The 18,961-nt window shown below is 42.3% G+C and overlaps 1 protein-coding gene across 1 annotated transcript in view; it reads left to right on the forward strand.

Annotated features, from left to right (window-relative positions):
• LOC140196982 (extracellular calcium-sensing receptor-like) overlaps nt 1-5,601 on the forward strand; it is a 25,690-nt gene extending 20,089 nt beyond the window's left edge. Inside the window, exons 4-6 of the mRNA XM_072256917.1 lie at nt 2,626-2,853; nt 4,463-4,589; nt 4,691-5,601. Coding sequence (XP_072113018.1) covers nt 2,626-2,853; nt 4,463-4,589; nt 4,691-5,601 — 1,266 coding nt within the window. The remainder of the gene's footprint in view (nt 1-2,625; nt 2,854-4,462; nt 4,590-4,690) is intronic.
• Nucleotides 5,602-18,961: the final 13,360 nt, after the last annotated feature.

Consider the following 18,961-nt stretch of genomic DNA (forward strand, 5'->3'; position numbering starts at 1 on the left):
AGTGTAACGGATATTGCATTATATTAATTCACTGATCGTAGTTCAATTCAAGCCGAAACTTGCAAGCAGTTTGTACGTTGTCTCCCCATGACTACACAGGTTTCTTCCCGCAATCCAAAGGCGTACTGCTGAGGGAGAGAATCACTGAGTTTTGAGCGTTGCATTTGGCATCAGCATTTACGGGCAGCCAGCAAAAAAACTCTTACATTTGATTTGATACAAGTGACACATTTTACTGTTTGTTTCAATGTACCTGTGAAGTATAAAGCTAATCGTGCTTTTAAGGGATAAGACTGCACAAGGAGTGTAAAGGAAGGAATTGTCAAGCTAGAGAGGGTGCAGCAGATATTTACAAGAATGTTCCTCGATAAGATCACCTGAGATGTTCAGAGAGGTTGGCCACGATGAGTTTCCTGCAGCGCAAGTGAATAAAGGGTTCACCTCTTCTCCTGCCACCATTCAGGGCCCCAAACAGTCCTTCCAAGTGACGCAACACTTCACTTGTGAGTCTGTTGGGGTCATCTATTGCATTCTGTGCTCCAGGTGCGGCCCCCTCTACATCGGTGAAACCCGACGCAGATTAGGGGACAGCTTCGTCGAGCACCTCCGCTCCGTCCGCCACAACAGACAGGATCTCCCGGTAGCCACCCACTTCAACTCTGCTTCCCACTCTCTTTCAGATACGTCCATACATGGCCTTCTCTACTGCCATCATGAGGCGAAACTCAGGTTGGAGGAGCAACACCTCATATACCGTCTAGGTAGTCTCCAGCCCCTTGGTATGAACATAGAATTCTCCAACTTTCCGTAATTCCCTCCCCTCCCTTCCTCTATCCCTATTTCACTCTGCCACCTCCCCTAGCTGCCTATCACCTCCCTCATGGTTCCGCCTCCTTCTACTACCCATTCTGTTTTCCCCTATTCCTTCTTCACCTTTCCTGCCTATCACCTCCCTGCTTCCCCTCCCCCACCCCTTTGTCTTTCTCCTTACTGGTTTTTCACCTGGAACCTACCAGCCTTCTCCTTCCCACCCTCCCCCCACCTTCTTTATAGGGCCTCTGCCTCTTCCCTCTACAGTCCTGACGAAGGGTTCCGACCCGAAAAGTAGACTCATCGTTTCCACTGATGCTGCCCGACCTGCTGAGTTCCTGCAGCGTGTTGTGAGTGTTGCTTTGATCCCAACATCTGCAGATTATTTTGTGTTTGTGAATAAAGGGTTATCTCACAGACGAATATAAATTCATAATGGATATGTATCAGTTGGTCTGTCATATCATTTGCCAGAGTGCCCAGACATAAGATATAAGACCATAAGACCATAAGACAAAGGATCAGAAGTAGGCTATTCGACCCATCTGAACTGATCCATTCTCCCATTCACTGCAACTCCTCCGCCTTCTCACCATAACCTTTGATGCTCTGGCTACTCAGATACATATCAATCCCTGCCTTAAATACGCCGAATAACTTAGCCTCCACTGCCGTCCGTGGCAACAAATTCCACAGATTCACGACCCTCTGGTTAAAAAAAAATCTTCGCATCTCTGTTCTGAATGGGCGCCCTTCAATCCTTAAGTCATGCCCTCTCATACTGGACTCCATCACCATGAGAAACTATTTTGCCACATCCACTCTGTCTATGCCTTTCAGCATTCGAATGTTTCTATGAGAACTCCCCCCCCTCCTCCGCCTCATTCTTCTAAACTCCTAGGTGTACAGTCCAAGAGCGGACAAACCCTCCTCATACGTTAACCCTCTCATTCCCGGAATCATTCTAGTGAATCTTCTCTGAACCCTCTCCAACGTCAGCACATCCTTTCTTAGATAAGGAGACCAAAACTGCACACAGTACTCCAAGTGAGGTCTTACCAGTGCCTTATAGAGCCTGAACATCACATCCCTACTCCTATACTCTATTCCTCTAGAAATGAATGCCAATATCGTATTCACCTTCTTCACCACCGACTCAACCTGGAGGTTAACCTTAAAGGTCTCCTGCACGAGGACTCCCCAGTCCCGTTGCATCTCAGAATTTAATTCTCTCCCCATTTAAATAATAGTCTGCCAGTTTATTTCTTCTACCAAAGTGCATAACCATACACTTTCCAACATTGTATTTCATTTTCATAAGCATACACTTTCCAAAATTGTATTTCATATGCCACTTCTTTGCCCATTCTCCCAATCTACCCAATTATCCCTGCAGACTCTATTTCTTCGGCACTACCGGCCCCTCCACCTATCTTTGAATCTTACCGGCCTCTCCCCCCTATCTTTATATGAGGGGAAAGATTTAAAGGAGTCCTCAGATATAACATCTTTACATAGGGCTACCAGAAGAAATGGCCAGGAAGGTATAATTACAAGATTTAAGAGACATTTGGATGACACATAGATAAGAAAGTCTTGCAGACTTATGAACCGAACTGACTAGCAAAGAGGATGATGTAGTTGTCATGGATCGGTTTGGCTAAAGGTGCTATTGCCGCGCTGCAGTACTTTCTGAATCTAAGCAGAAACAATCCTGCCATGACAAGTCTCAGTTATTGTTAATTGAGCGACTGAATTTTTTTAGGCAAAATCTTTCATCATTTGTAAGTAGGCGATTTGTTGGATTTTTTGTAGCTTCTCCATTATATGAAGTCAATTTATTTCACAACAAAACCTGGAGAGAAGGTGCATCTTGATAAGAAGGGCAATCCAACAGCCGCGTACGACATTGTAAACTGGCAAATGAATGCGAACGGTAGCCTTGTAGTTCGGAATGTTGGATATTACAATGGCTCAGCACCTCCGCGTAAACAGCTTGTGCTGAATCCACATCACATTACCTGGAGCAGTGGTAAGCTTGAGGTATGGTTGCCTTTTTAAAGTGGTCATTGTTGCTGTTTGCTATAAATGTAAGATAATGCAATGAACTGTACAAGTGTGCTATTTGTTATATAATTTTCCGTACTTAGGCAACAGATAGTGAGCCCATGTGAATCCAATCATATAGCTTATTATATAGATTAAGGTTGGAGAATCAACATGGACAGGATTACGATTGTTTCCATTTCAAGATGAAAGTGTGACGCGAGTTGTGACTGCCAAGTGACCCAGCACCACTAGTTTCCGTCCACAGAGAGCAGTTGAAAATCGCCCACCCTTCATCCCCACCCAACACCCATCACTTCTGTGGAAGTGTATATTTTCATACTTTTAAAATTTTTATTGTAGCTGAGATTTGACAATATGGAAAAAGAAACTTGTCTATTTACAAATAAAACCATTTCTTGCACACCCCTCATCCCTAATTGTCCAAGAATGGAGTGTATCTTTCAGACATTTAATATCCTACTCTGTTGTTGAATTTCGAGTCAAATGTTCACCTGGTTTAATCGACAGAGTCACGTTGGATAGGTGGATGTAAGGATGGGTGGGTCTAGGACGTGTATCACAATGCTCCAGTGCGTAGACCAGCTCCCTGACAGTTCCATAGACCAGATTCAATTCCGACATCCGGAGCTGTTTCTTTGGCGTTTGCACGTTCTCGTTGTGTCCAGTGGTTAGAGCACATATCTGTCCTTTCTATCCAGTGAGAATCTGAATCTGGGACGCAACATAATGGGAATGTGGGGAAAGTAAAACTAAATTAGCGTGTAAACACGTTGTGCTTTGTCATGCGCCATTGTGGCGTCGCGGTAAGCATGCGCTATTTCGGCTCGAAGCTTGGGATTCAATTCCGTGTTCGATAAGGAATCTCTGTATATCCCATGTTAGAATGCATGGCTTTTGTCCAGGTCTGCTGGTTTCTTCCCGCAGTCCAAATTGTCCAGTGATCAGGTTAGGGTTAATCGGGTTTGTCGGATTTGCGTGGTTAGAAATAGCTGGAGGGACCTACTCCTAGTCGAATCGCTGAATAAAATTTTATGTCGTCATTGTTCATGACATATTGTTTCTATTTTATTACCCGAATTTAAATTCAGGAAGTACTCAAACGGCTATTAATGGTGTGCAGGCGCCAACGGATTGTTATTCCACAATATAACCACTGCAGCCCTATTCGACACTGAATCATATAGCACTAGTTCTAGCTATACAGAATCTGAAGGTTTGTAATTAGTGAGAGCAGCAACTGGTATTTCCAATCGCCGAAGGATGAATATTAAATCGGCGCGGATAAGATGGTTTAGAATGAATCAGTAATTACTCGAGGAGAAACGTCAACGCAAGCAGTTGAAAGACTTTGAAACGATTTGTCTGACAGGGACCTCGAGCGTCATCCGATAACAAGCCCAAAGTGATAATGAAGAAAGAAATTCCATTAAATATTAGACATAGGTCTGGTGAGTTATGAAAATCACGTTAAGTTCCAAGAAACTTGCATTTATGAAATGAAGCTGCTTACAGAATATTTCCGCACAGTTGAGCCCTTACGAAATGCAAATGATCAAATGTTGATTTTGTTTTATCCTTTAAGGTTCCCCAGGCAGTCTGTTCTGAAAGTTGCCTCCCAGGAACAAGGAAAACAGCCAGGAGAGGACAACCAATTTGTTGTTTTGACTGCACGTACTGTGCCGATGGAGAAATTAGTAACACCACAGGTGAGCTCAAATATATTGTGGTTTTGAGAATTACACTAACATTTACTTGCAGCGTCTACCTCGAACATGTAATGATCGCATTTGCAGGTATTGCCCCTCTGACTCTACTGACTGCATCAAGTGTCCTCTCCTGTTCTGGTCCAATGATCGGAGAGATCAATGCATCCCGAAGAATATCGAGTATCTGGCTTTTACCGAAATCCTGGACACGTTGTTGGTGGTTGTTGCTTTGGTTGGAGTGTGCATGTCTGGACTGACCGTGGGTCTCTTCTTTAGACATCGACACACACCTCTGGTTAAAGGTAACAATTCTGAGCTGAGCTTTCTTCTTCTATTTGCGTTAAGCTGCTGTTTCTTGTGTTCGGTCATATTCATTGGCGAACCTTCAAATTTGTTTTGTATGTTAAGGCGCACAGTATTTGGTGTCTCATTTGTCCTGTGTATTTCTTGTGTTTTGGTCAAAACCATTCTGGTACTGACGGCATTTAAAGCAACGCATCCCAGCAGTAACAGGATGAAATGGTTTGGTCAAAGACAGCAGAGGGTAAGTGCCTTCCTTCTGGCGTCGGTTCAGGGTTTAATATGTGCAATTTGGTTGTCCATTACTCCTCCTTTCCCCGTGATTAACACCAAATATTACCGGGAGAGGATAATTTTAGAATGCGATACAGGTTCTTCTGCAGCGTTTTACTCGGCGTCGGGTTATATCGCTCTGTTATCGTGCATTTGTTTTGTGTTGGCCTTTCTTGCACGGAAGCTGCCAGATAACTTTAATGAGGCAAAATGTATAACATTCAGCATGCTCATCTTTTGTGCGGTCTGGGTCACTTATATTCCGGCCTCCTTGAGCACTCCTGGGAAATACACGGTGGCGGTTGAAGTGTTTGCCATCCTGGCGTCCAGTTTTGGATTGCTGCTTTGCATTTTTGCACCGAAGTGTTACGTTATTATAGTCACTCCGGAGAGAAACACGAAGAAACATATTATGGGGAAAGTGATATCAGAGGAAAGTTAAATGATACACATCAATAGGTCTCAGGCTTTAACATCGTGTGCTAATGGTTATCTGCAGCAACTGACTCTAAAGTTACAAACCCGTTTACTTATGGAATGAATTAAATAGTTTTAAGTAAATCTGTCATTTCGTGCTGAGTACAATCGTTTCATTGCTAAGAATTATTCATCTGTATGGAAACAATAAATGAATTAGTATGCCGGTGTTTTGATTTGCGTCTTTATATATTTCACGGCAACCGTCTTGAGTACTGACAGCAGCAAATATTGTTTATTGAACTTTATAAACTAGTGTCTCTATTTTGGCCATTTGCTAATGGTATTTGCCTCTCGCTTATACCCGTACTTGCACTGGAGATGATCTTAAGCACTGTTGGATCTTCCCTTCTCTGTCTTTGTTCCGAACCGAATACACTCAGTGGGCATTTAATTACGTACCTCCAGTGCCTTCTAAAATAGCCCTTTGAGTGCATGTTCGTGGTCTGCTGCTGTTGTCAGACATCCACATCAAGATTCCACATGTTGCGCGGTCAAGTGTAACGATCAAGTGTAAAGTGACAAATAAGTGTAATTCCATCTTCTCCATTCTAACCTTGCGTCAGGCATCCCTCATCCCTGCTACCACTCCAATGAATATCTATGAAAGCCACTGGTTAAATTTTGATCACCACACAAATTCAGGTTCTTCAGCAAAAAAAAAATGCAATCACCAATAACCTACCAGCTTTTGAATGTGGGAAGAGACAGGAGCACCCTAAAGACACCTACGTAGTCACGGGAAGAACGTACAAACTCCGTATAGGCAGAGGAATTACACATATGTCGTCTTCATTATACAGACCTCAGACTTCATCTATGAAGGTCTTGGGTAGCGTAGTGGTTTGTGCAACGTTTTACAGTACAGGTTTATCGGTTATTATACGTTATCCCTTAATTAGGATATGAATAAACAGGGGGATTGACCGGTGGCTGTGGCTTGAAGGGTCGGAAGGCCTATTCGACGCTGTATCACGATGGATAAAAAAAAACTTAAGCAATGGAAATTCTATCGAGGAGTAACGAAAATATGAAGAATATTGCACAATCACCCTTGGGGCAGCTCATAGTTTCCACACTCGCCTCATTAGGGAATAATTATTTTCATGGCCTATTTCATTATGAATGAACCGACAAATCAATCCCCTCATCCCATAAACTCTAATCTCATGGAGAGGACGCCTGGTATGACACCTGGTCATATGAAACTTAAAAGCTAACTATACTGAACCTATTGCTTTCAGTGCACTCACACCCAGCAGTATATCGCAAAAAATAGTTTCACTATAAGTAGGTTACTGTGGCCTGGCATAATCAGATAGTGAGTATGCAATTATTTAATGTCATTCAATCTTCTGCATTCTAACTTTGTCTCTGACATCCTTTATACCTGGAACTATTCCAGTGAATACCTATGAAAACCACAGATAAATTTTGTTGATTACACAAACTTCCGGAGAACCTCAGCGATTTAGGCAGCATCTATGAAGATAAGGGGAAGTCAAGTCTCCACAGTCGTTCTAAAGTAGATGTAAGTTTATCATTACAAAGACATGTAAGGAAGGGGTGGACCAAATAGATACAGGTGTTAGGTGGATCCACGTGAGTAGGGCTGAGAAGCAGGCGGAGATGGGACAATGGGGATGGTTTCAGCGTGGATGCTTTAATCTGTTGAAGATGATGGAATCTATGAGGACAGAAATGTGGGGAATAGTATTAAATGACAGACGTGGGGAGAGGATCCAGTGGGAGAAGTAGCCGGGCAATAACCAAATGGAGGGGGTGGATGAGTGGAAAGAGACATTGTGATGGCACCTAGGATGATCACAAAGACATGGGGAGAGGACAGATTGGTAAATTACAGGAGCTGAGTTTATTCCACTGGGGATTAGAACATAGAACATAGAATAGTACAGCACAGTACAGGCCCTTCGGCCCACAATGTTGTGCCGACCCTCAACACCTGTCTCCCATATAACCCCCCACCTTAAATTCCTCCATATACCTGTCTAGTAGTCTCTTAAACTTCACTAGTGAATCTGCCTCCACTACTGACTCAGACAGTGCATTGCACACATCAACCACTCTCTGAGTAAAAAACCTTCCTCTAATATCCCCCTTGAACTTCCCATCCCTTACCTTAAAGCCATGTCCTCTTGTATTGAGAAGTGGTGCCCTGGGGAAGAGGCGCTGGCTATCCACTCTACCTATCCCTCTTGTTATCTTGCACACGTCCATCATGTCTCCTCTCATCCTCCTTCTCTCCAAAGGGTAAAGTCCTAGGATTATACTTCCTAAATGGATTATGCAGTGCTCTCCCTCTAGCTTTAATTGACCATTGGTGGTGGCGAAGGAGAAGCACAGTAAGGTCGCTGCCGGAATGAGAGTAAGACATAAAATGACTCTGAACAAGGAGCTACAGACGGTTACGGTGGTTGGAGGCAAGGTATTTGACAAAATAGTCAGCTACGCTATTTTGCTTACAGGTTGCAATGTATGTGGAGTTGTTCTCGTGTATCTTAAGTGTCAGGGGTCTTGCAGAGAACGTCAGTGGATAATCTGACTCCTGGTATGGAGACAGGGAGATGAAGAAAAGAAACAGAGTTGATGGAAATGGATCTAATGCATTTGAGGACAGAGTACAGGTTGGTCGAGAAGTGCATTCTTCAACGCAGCAGATAAAGATCTGGCAGACGATGCCTTGCAAATTTGCTAAATCTGTTAGTTTATTATTGTTAAATGTACACTGAAAACTTTATTTCGGATGCAATCCATGAAGTTGCAGTATTATAACTATCCGATTAGGTAGTACAAGGCAAAATCAAAAGCAGCATGCAGAATAAAGGGCTAAAGTGTGAGAGAAAGTGCAGGGCAGACAGAGAATAAGGTGCGAGGATATAATAAGGTAGATTGAGTGGAGAAGAATTCATCTAACTGTACCGGATGTATATTTAGTATATAGGTTTGTCCACCGAGCCAAGCAAAATGCAGGTATAGCTGGGCCGCACATACACCTTTAATTTGGAGAAAGTGGGAGATGCCAATTAGGAAGGGGTTTTTTTAGGGGAGGTATATGTTTTGTTTTTTCCAGCCAAAGGAGGGTAGAGGGGAAATGGCTGAGCAGGGGTTCTACAAGCAAACAGAAGCGATTAAAACCTAATGGGCAAGGATCATGAAGCTCATAATTTAAGATGTAGTAGAGATAAACAATGTAGCCTTTCGAACGTTCTGTACCAATAAGATCGTAGCCTGTCTTCCACCTTCATATCCACTCATTCACTCGATATCCAGCACTGATCTCCCCTTTACCAAAGTATATATCATCTACTATTTATTTCACAATTTGATTAGTATACATGCTGCCCTTCTTCACATCACGTGTATGGATTTATTTTTATTTTGAAGAAATTTCACATTAGTTTCTGTGGCCCCCACTATTCGCTGCCTCCCCTCCTGAAAATCACACATTTATTCTGCCCATGTTTCCAGTCTACTAATTAATTACCTGTTGATGCAGGTCATATCCCTGTTTCATTTCCCATATTTCGCTTTCCATATTTCGCTTACTTGGTACAGCCTTAGAAATATTTAATTATACTTGAGAAACATGATTTTCATTTCATAAATCATATTTATGCTTTTGCATTCCTGTAAATTTCAAATTGTGCTGCTCAGACCTTCTTATATATACATGTTAATATTTTTACCATAACTGCTGATTGATCACCTATCTAACGTGCTTAGTGGCATTACCAGTCTGGTCTGCAAAGTTTTTTGAACTTGGTACAGTGGTGGAATTACTTCAGCCCACAGTTGTCTGGTCTGATGCTGGCCAATGAATATAAACCCAGTATCTAATGATAGCCCTCAACAGATGAGAATGTATCACTCGATCTGTGCACACCATAATTCTTAGCAGCCCACCGAAGAGCACCTTTTGACTTGAAAAAGATTATTGTTGTAATTTACATTAAGACCTGAGCCCTGATTATCGTTTGTATTAATATCAGCCACGTTTACGTAATTCCATAACTCCTTTATAATTCCAACCAAATCATAATACTGACTTGCACCGGTTGTAATTGTAGTAAAATAACTTGCATTTAAAATCAGATGCTTTTTCTGCATTGATGAGGATGGCCTCACTTTTTCACACCAGATTCCATTCAACACCTTGTTTCCTACTAACTCATCTCTTTAGAGGCTAATAAAATACTCCTCACTTTTCACAATCACACATACGTATCAGATCTACAATTGTGACATATGACTTCCTTCAACCAGTACATTGATATAGATTGGGGACAGCTGTAGTCCAAGCACAGATCACTGGCACACGAGTCGCAGCTTGCTAAAAAGAGTGAAAGATGAGAATATCATTTTTTGCATTCTGTCTTATGCATTTGCAGTCCCTCTAACAGTGTCTTATCCCTAATTCCGTATTGTCGACCAACAGCATGAAATCTCATGACAGTTTACTTATCAATGCTAATAGACATACCCTCTAAAAAATCCATTAAAATTTGTTTACGAACGAGTTTCCCTTTATTAATCTCTGTTGATGCATGACATTTCTTGCTATATTCATTCTATGTCCTTAATTACAAATTCCAACGCTATCCCCCCTGCTGCATTTTGACAGCATTTCATTCAAATTCTGTGCTGGCGCGTAGCCAAGTGGTTAAGGCGTTCGTCCAGTGATTTGAAGGTCGCTAGTTCGAGCCCTGTAATATAAAGTGTGTCCTTGAGCAAGGCACGTAACTACACATTGCTCTGCGACGACACCGGTGCCAAGCTGTATGGGTCCTAATGCCCTTCCCTTGGACAACATCGGTGGCGTGAAGAGGGGAGACTTGCAGCATGGGTAACTGCTGGTCTTCCATACAACCTTGCCCAGGCCTGCGCCCTGGAAACATTCCAAGGCGCAAATCCATGGTCTCCTGAGACTAACGGATGTCAATTATTATATTAATTCAAATTCTATAGGTGCTGTATTCACTGTTGCTAATTTGGCATGTTAGTAAATTGAATTGACTTTATGTCTTACACCCTTCACATAAATGAGGAGTAAAAATCTTTAAGTTACGTCTCCATCTGAATGTGCAATGTGCAATCATAGTAAGTTATAATAACTTACAAAAATAGAACAGGCAATGTAATATAAAGTACACTGAAATCAGCGTGAGGTCATCACTCTGATGTCCTAGTGGAAGAAGACGTCCCAGAGCCTGTTGGTCCTGGCTTTTATGCTGCCATACCGCTTCCCGGATGGTAGCAGCTGGAACAGATTGTGTTTGAGATGGCTTGGGTCCCCAATAATATTACGGGCATTTTTACACATCTGTTCTTGTAAGTGACCTGAATCATAGGAAGTTCGCATCTGCGGATGCTCTGGGCTTTCGGCAACACTCTCTGCAGAGTGCTACGTTTAAGGGAGGTACAGTTCGCATGCCAGACAGTGATGCAGCCAGTCAGGATGCTCTCAATTGTGCGTCTGAAGAAAGTTCTTAGGATTTGGGGGCCCATACCAAACCTCCTCAACCTTCTGAAGTGAAAGAGGCGCTGTTGTGAGAGGGACAGGTTGTTTTCTTGACAGAACTGTGTCAAAGAGATAACTTCTTCCCTGTAGGCCACTTCGTTATTGCTTGAGATAAGGCCAATCAATGTATGTCGTCGGCAAATTTAATTAACAGATTGGAGCTGTGGGTGGCGATACAGTCATGGGTGTACAGGGGGTAAAGGAGCGGACTCAGTACACAACCTGATGGTCTCCTGTATGAGAGTCAGAGTTGGTGGGGTGTATATTAGTATATTAGTTTATTCATGTCATAGTTTCTGATGTACAGCAAAAAACTTGTATTGAGTGCATTTATTTACATAGTCCCAAGTAGAGTTCCGAGCTAAAACAATTTCGGCAATGATTAAGCATATCCCATGTACACTCTCTTTTTGGAAGAAAAACAGATTAATATAGCAGAACAGCAGGACATTCAGCCGAACTCCTGCATGCTGACCATGATTCACATGGGAAATCGTCGGAAGTAATCCCATGACTCGCCTCAATAACCGCCCTTTAATCTTCTATTTGTTGTATGCCTGCAAACGTCGCTTTTCCAAATCTTACAAATGCTATCATTCGTTCTTCCCAAAGTTTCTCATTTAATCCACCTGTAGAAACACTCTAAATAAAGTACAGATGAGAAAATGTATCTGAACTGACAGTAAGTGTTCAGTGTCACCAATCCCCCCCCACCCCCCCCCCCACCCCTACCAAGGGTCCAATGCATGACATACCCTTACCTATACTAAACCGGAATTGTAATTGGTTTAGATTAACACATATGCCAAGTTACAGTGGGATCTAAAAACGTAAATACGAGGAAATCTGCAGATGATGGAATTTCAAACACCGCACATAAAAATTGCTGGTGAACGCAGCAGGCCAGGCAGCATCTATAGGAAGAGGTACAGCCGACGTTTCGGGCTGAGACCCTTCGTCAGGGCTAACAGAAAGAAGAGATAGTAAGAGATTTGAAAGTGGGAGGGGGAAGGGGAGATCCAAAAGGATAGAAGACAGGAGGGGGAGGGATGGAGCCAAGAGCTGGAAAGTTGATTAGCAAAAGGGATATGAGAGGATCATGGGACGGGAGGCATAGGGAGAAAGAAAGGGTAGAGGGAAGCCCAGAGGATGTGCAAGACTTCCGTTAATGGCCCACCTCCCCTCTCCTTCGTCCTGACGAAGGGTCTCGGCCCGAAACGTCGACTGTACCTGTTCCTATAGATGTTGCCTGGCCTGCTGCGTTCACCAGCAATGTTTATGTGTGTTACAGTGGGAACTGCTCTTTGGTGTGGATCATTCAGATCAGACCATTACAAAGTGCATCGAGGTTACACAAATATAACAATAACAATTCAGTATCATATGTAACAGTTAAAGTAAAATACAGAGAAGCAAATAATCAGGAGCAATATCACAACGAAGTCAGCTGTGCAGTGACAGTCCAACTTGTCTTACAATAGAACTATTTAATATTCTCAGACAGTGTGAAAGGAACCGCCCTAAAATTTAGCCACTGTTTTCTCAGCAATTTGTTTGGAATGTCCTAGCTAGCCCAAGCATAAGTGGACATAGTTTATTGCTGTTGAGCAAAATGTGATATTCGACTTGCTTCATATATCAATTTACAAATATCCTGTTCCTGAGATGGACAAGGTGGCGCTAGCGCATTGATGGAAATGTTGAATCTATTCGGCAGTAGCTGGGTGTGCACCGTGGCTAGCATGGACACATGGGCTGTGTCCGTGCTTTGTTACTCTGTGACTCTAAAATACTCTAATCCTTGACACCTACCAATTCTGAGAAGTGTCTCCCAAAATGTGAAGTTATCGATTCTGTCCAGCCCCACTTCGGAATCTGTATTATTCCGGATGATGCAAGGACAGTTGATGGAAAACCTTACTGTTTATTCTCTCATATTCCGTAAACACTAACCTGTTGCGTCTGTCATTACGTCTACGATGACCTGCTGCATAACTCCAGATGTGTTCCAGCACATGCTTTTGTACTGAGTTTGCGGTCAGCCTTGGTGTGGGAGTTAAAGTGATGCAGCTTGAATTGTCTCCATTTGTTCTGTCGATTAACAGAATATCCGCTGAAATGGAAATAAAGGTGAAATGAAGCATTGATGCGAAGAACATTCAACAAGCGTGAGAGGGAGCTATATAGCCTTTCTTGTGAACTCTGTTCCCTATGATCAGCTCAGTTGTGGAGTCATTACTTTGGACGACAAATTGCACCATCGTCAGCCAACTAGAAATAGACTCCTTACAACACCTAGGTCCGGATAGGTTGCTCCACCATCTATCTCGATTGACTGGTGTCAAAGAATTTGCTGTTGTAGAAAAGGACGATGTATAGTCATTGACCCTTCTTTTCCATTTACCTTAGGCTGATGTGTGGCGATCATTCATTAGTTAGTATAATTCATTATTCATTATTTTCACATGTACTCAGGTGCAGTTCAAAACTTTGCTTTTGGTGTCATTCATGTATATAATTTTATTGCAACAGTGCATTGATGTAAGCAAGGGAAAACAACAACAGAATGCTGTAGAAAAAATTCACAGTTACATAGAAAGTTCTGTGAGGGCAGACAATAAGATGCAGGGTCAGAGCAAGGTAGACTGTAAGGTCGAGTGTCCATTACATTGTGCTAGCAAACCACGATTTGTGTGCCACTTGTCATAAGGATTACTACTATCTTGGTTATAACAGCGGCATAGAAGGTGATGTTGAGCCTCGTGCTGCCGATGTTCACTGACACTGAGGAGGTTGGTGAGCCTAATCGCATTGTAATTTAGACTGCAGCAGTGAACACAGAGAAACTTCTTAAACACACACACACAAGGCCAGAGTAAATCAGTATGTCAGACAACATTTATGGAAGTGTTTGGGGTCGAGAAACTTCTTCAGGACAAAGAAAGAAGGGGATGTTGCCAGAATGAAAAGCTGGGGAAATGGGTAATGATTTTAGGTGGAAGGTGATAGTGAAACCAGGTAGGTGGGAAAGATCGACGTCTGGAGGAAAAGAAATCGAACAGGACAGGAGGGTGGACCACAGGAGAAAGGGTAGGGGAAAATTCATAGGGAGGTCGGAAGAGGTAAAGTAACGGGGGGCGGATAAAAGAAGGAGGGAGGGTGACTCTTTTTACCGGAAGGAAAAATCGATATTCGTCCCATCAGATTGGAGGCTACACAGACGGAATGTAAGGGGGTGCCCCTCCACCTTGAGGGTGGTTTCATCTTTTGCAGAAAAGGATACCACTACCATGGATATAGTTATCGCAATTTAAGTGTGTAAGGGGAAGTACCGCTTGTGGTGGATGGAGCGGAGGAGCTGGGCTAAATGGTTCCCAAATTTATTAGGTTTATTGAATCTCATTCGTGCTACAGAGTTTAATGCTGCATTTTCGGAGGTGGTTGTTGCTCTCATGTAACGTTCACACTGCATTTCTCCAGGAACTCGGCTGTGATGCGGTCAATATCAGTTATGCCCATAGAGTCCCTAATGTAAGACCACAAGACCATAAGACATAGCAGCATAATTAGGCCATTCAGTCTATTGAGTCCATTCCACCAATACGTCAGGGGTGATTCCGGATTTCTTCCAACCCCATACATCTGCCTTTTCGCCATATCCTTTGATACCCTGTCCAATCTGGAAACGATCAACTTCTGCCTTAAATATGTGCACGGGCCTGGTCACCATCGCAATCTGCCGAAGGGTATTCCACAGATTTAGTACCTACTGGCTGAAGAAGTTCCTCCTTACTTCTGTTCTAAAAGGTCACCCCTCAGTTTTGATGTTGCGTGCCCTCTGTTTCGGGACGGTAGATAAGCACACCACAGGGAATATCCTCACCTTATCCAACCTGTCCGGTCCTTTATACATTCTGTACGCTTCAAACAGATCCACCAGCATTCTTCAAAATTTCAGCGTGTACAGGCCTGAAAGCTGCCAAACGATTGTTATATGTTAACATCTTCTTTCCCGGAATGATCCTCGTGAACCTCCACTGGACTCTCTCTAATGACAAGACATTCCTACTGAAATATGGGGACCAAATCTGTAAATCTGTTGACAATATTCCGTGGAGCCTGACTAGTGTCTTGCGAAGTCGGAATATTATCTACTTGAATTTATATTCTATTCTCTTTGAAACAAATGCCACATTGCGTTTGCTTTCTTTGCAACAGACCCAACATCTAAAGTAACCTTCTGGGAGTCTTGCACGAGGACTCTCGCACCTCTGATGTTTGAACTTTCTCCTTATTTGTATAATAGTTCGTACTATTGCTCCTTTACCCAAATACATGATCATATATGTCCCAATACTGTATTCCATCCGCCACTTTTTTTTTGACCTTCTTCCAAATTGTGTAAGTCCTGCTGCAATCATGTCACTTCCTCAGCGCTATCTTCATATCATCCGCAAAGTTTGCCACAAAGCCGATAATTACATCATTTAAATCATTGAGAAACAATTTGAACAGTGGCGATCGAAATACCGACCCCTGAGTAACCACTAGTTACGAGCAGCCAACCAGGAAAGTCCTCTCTTTATTCCCAGTCGCTACCTCCTGGCTGTCAGCCATACCGTTATCCATGTAAGTATATTCCCTGTAACGCCATAGGATTCGATCTTGTTAAGCAGCCTCCTTTGTAGCGCCTTATCAAGTACCTTCTTGAATACCAGTAACTGACATTCACTGCCAATCCATTGTCTACCCTGCTTTTTACTTCCTAGAAGAACTCCAACGGATTTGTCAGGCAAGATTCCTCTTGAAGGAAACCTTGGTAACGTTGCATTTTATCCTTAGTCTCCAAGTACCTCGAAACCTCAGCATTAATAATGGATACCAACACTTTCCCAACCACAGAGGTTAGGCTAACTGGACTATAATTTCCTATCTTTTGATATCCTTGCTTCTTTTTTTAATACTTTATTTACGATTTTCAGTTTTACAAAGGCAAAAGATATTGAAGACGCACAAAACAATACATAGACAAAACAAATCAAAAAAAAAAGCCTGCCAGACAATTTACAAGATTACATAAATAAACTTTCAGAAAAAGAGTTGACACAATAGTGACATCACGGAAGCAATGTAAAGTAAAATGAATAAAGGAATCCGGTTAGGCACCACACCCACTCATGAGACTAGACAGGTCAAGGTCACTATGTATGTGAGGTAATATGACACTGAGCCAATAAGAGTCCCCATATTCTCTCAAATATATTCTGTGTATTGGGTTTGTGCAGACGCAGTCTTTCCATTTGTATAATAGACAATATGTCCTTGAGCCAGTGTGCGAAGTTGGGTGGATTCCAGGTCAGAAGAATGAGTTTCTTAGCCACCACCATTCCTAGATGCAGAGCAATCTTCATGTCGTGCGGCAACTCAAGAGTCTCTGCAGAGCATCCAAAGATGGCGAGGTCGTGACTGGGCTGAATGTCTCTAGAATAGACTTGCGATATCCTCGCTTCTTAAAGAATGAAGGACATATACAAGCTTCCTGTCGCGCGCAACCATGCGAGAATCAAATAATGCTTGAAAAAGCATGACCAATGTATTCGTTAACTCCTCAGAAACCCCCCTCAGGACTCTGGGATGTAGTCCATCTGGCCCAGGTGACTAATCCACCTTAAGACCTTTGAATTTGCGTAGCACCTTTTCCTTTGTAATAGCAATTGCACTCACTCCTACTCGCTAACAGTTACAGACATTTGGCACAATACTAGTGTCTTCCACAATGAAGATAGATACAAAGTGTCGATTAAGATCATCTACCATTTCTTTGTCCTCTATTACTACCTCCCCAGCATCATTTTCCAGTCACCAGTATCAACACCTACCTCCCTTTTTATTCTTCACATAACAGAGAAAAAAAAACTTCTCGTATCCTACTTTAAATTATTTGTTGGTCTGCCCTTTTTCATCTTTTCCTTTCTTATAGCTTTCTTTATTTGCCTTTGATTGCATTTTTAAAGCTCCCTAAACATCCAACTTCTCCACAGATTTTTCCTACTATATATGCCCCTTACCTGTTTTGTATGCATTCCTTAATTAGTTTTGTCAGCCACGGTTGCCTACCCCTGCCATTTAAGAACTTCTTCCTTTGAGGGACATATCTATCCTGCGCCTTGTGAACTATTCCAAGATAATTCAGTTATCTCTGCTCTGCAGTCATTCCCACCAGTATCCTCCTGCAATCCACCTGGGTAGGCTCTTCTTTCATTTCTCAGTAATTTCCTTTATTCCATTGCGATACTGATGCATTTGGATTATGCATCTCCCTTTCAAATGCAGTATGATTGCTTCAGTAGTGATGACTGAAAAGGAAGTGCCTTCATACTGTTAAGAAGGAGAAAACATGATAAAGAGATCATAAAATTAGGGAGGCTTTGAATGGATGGGGGCAGCGCACCATTTTGCGAATAGATCTGTCAAAGAAAATGAGACGCATGCTCTCAAGGTGAGTTTGGGAAAATATAAAAAAGGTCACAGAGAGAGAGCGATAGATGCCTAGAAATGGCTTCCTGGAGGGGTAATGGAGGCAAATGTGATGGAGGCATTCGAAACATTTTATGCAGGTTAATGAGTATACTGGAGTTTGAAGGACAATTATCATGTACAATCAGAAGAGATTTAGTGTAATTTGGCATTGAGGACAGCACAGACGTTGTGTGCCAGAGGCCTTGTTTTTTGTTGTTAAGCTCTGTGTTCTATATTCTATAACGCCCATAATGTTGTGTTGATCAAGAGTAACCACATTTGGAAGTTTGCAATAACCGTTGTCATTCCCAGAAATCAAATATACAAGAACTGATTCAGAGGTGAAATCACAGTGGCATATATATTGTAACCTAAATGATTTGAAGTTACTAAATAATTTGAAAAGCAAGGTGATGACGTCCAGGATAAATAAAGTGTCGTGGCTTCTTGAACTGCCGCGAGAGAGAAGATTGCCCATAGAATTGATCAGTTGTGGAACTAGGATGCAAGGACGTTGAAACCATATGTTTTACTTGTATCAAGCAGGTCTCGTGAGTAGATAGATGTGAAGGAAGACTGCAGGGGGAATGTGACCCTGATCACAAAAACCTGGCGCAGGAAACCATTCGATTGATAAAGTGAGAAACTGGAAAGTAGAATACAAGCTGAAACACCATTCGGCAGTTATTTCTCTGTAGACCTGGCCAAAAGTAAACGAAACACAGCTGCTGGCTTGACACCAAGTAACATAGGACAGTGCAGCACAGTATAGTAACTTCGGCCACGATGTTAGCCGATCTTTGATGTTCCCATGAGATGAAACTAACGCTTGATTCCCGCATATTGTACCATTTATTCTCTTTCATTTATGTGCCAATCTAAGAATCAACTAAATTACACTAATTTATCCCTATGTACCAGCACACATAAGCATAGCGCATAGAGCAAAGAACATTACAGCACAGTAACAGTCCCTTCAACCCACCATGTTCTGCAGTAACAATTAAATTGGTTACAAAACGGAAAAACAAAATAATCCGTGCAACCAACACAATCTCCATATTTTTACATTTTCGTCACTTTCATGTGTTTCCTTTTACTACCACCCCACGTCGCGCGTTCCAAACACACCCAGCTGTCTAAGTAAAAAAAAAAATTCCCTTTCTTCTCCTTTGAATTTACCAAATATCACCTGAAATGCAAGCCCTCGGTATTAGATATTTAGTCTATCTATGCATCCCATAATCTTATAAAGCACTATGAGCGT

Source organism: Mobula birostris, chromosome 4 (assembly GCF_030028105.1).
Source record: "Mobula birostris isolate sMobBir1 chromosome 4, sMobBir1.hap1, whole genome shotgun sequence".
In the NCBI taxonomy this organism is placed as follows: Eukaryota; Metazoa; Chordata; class Chondrichthyes; order Myliobatiformes; family Myliobatidae; genus Mobula; species Mobula birostris.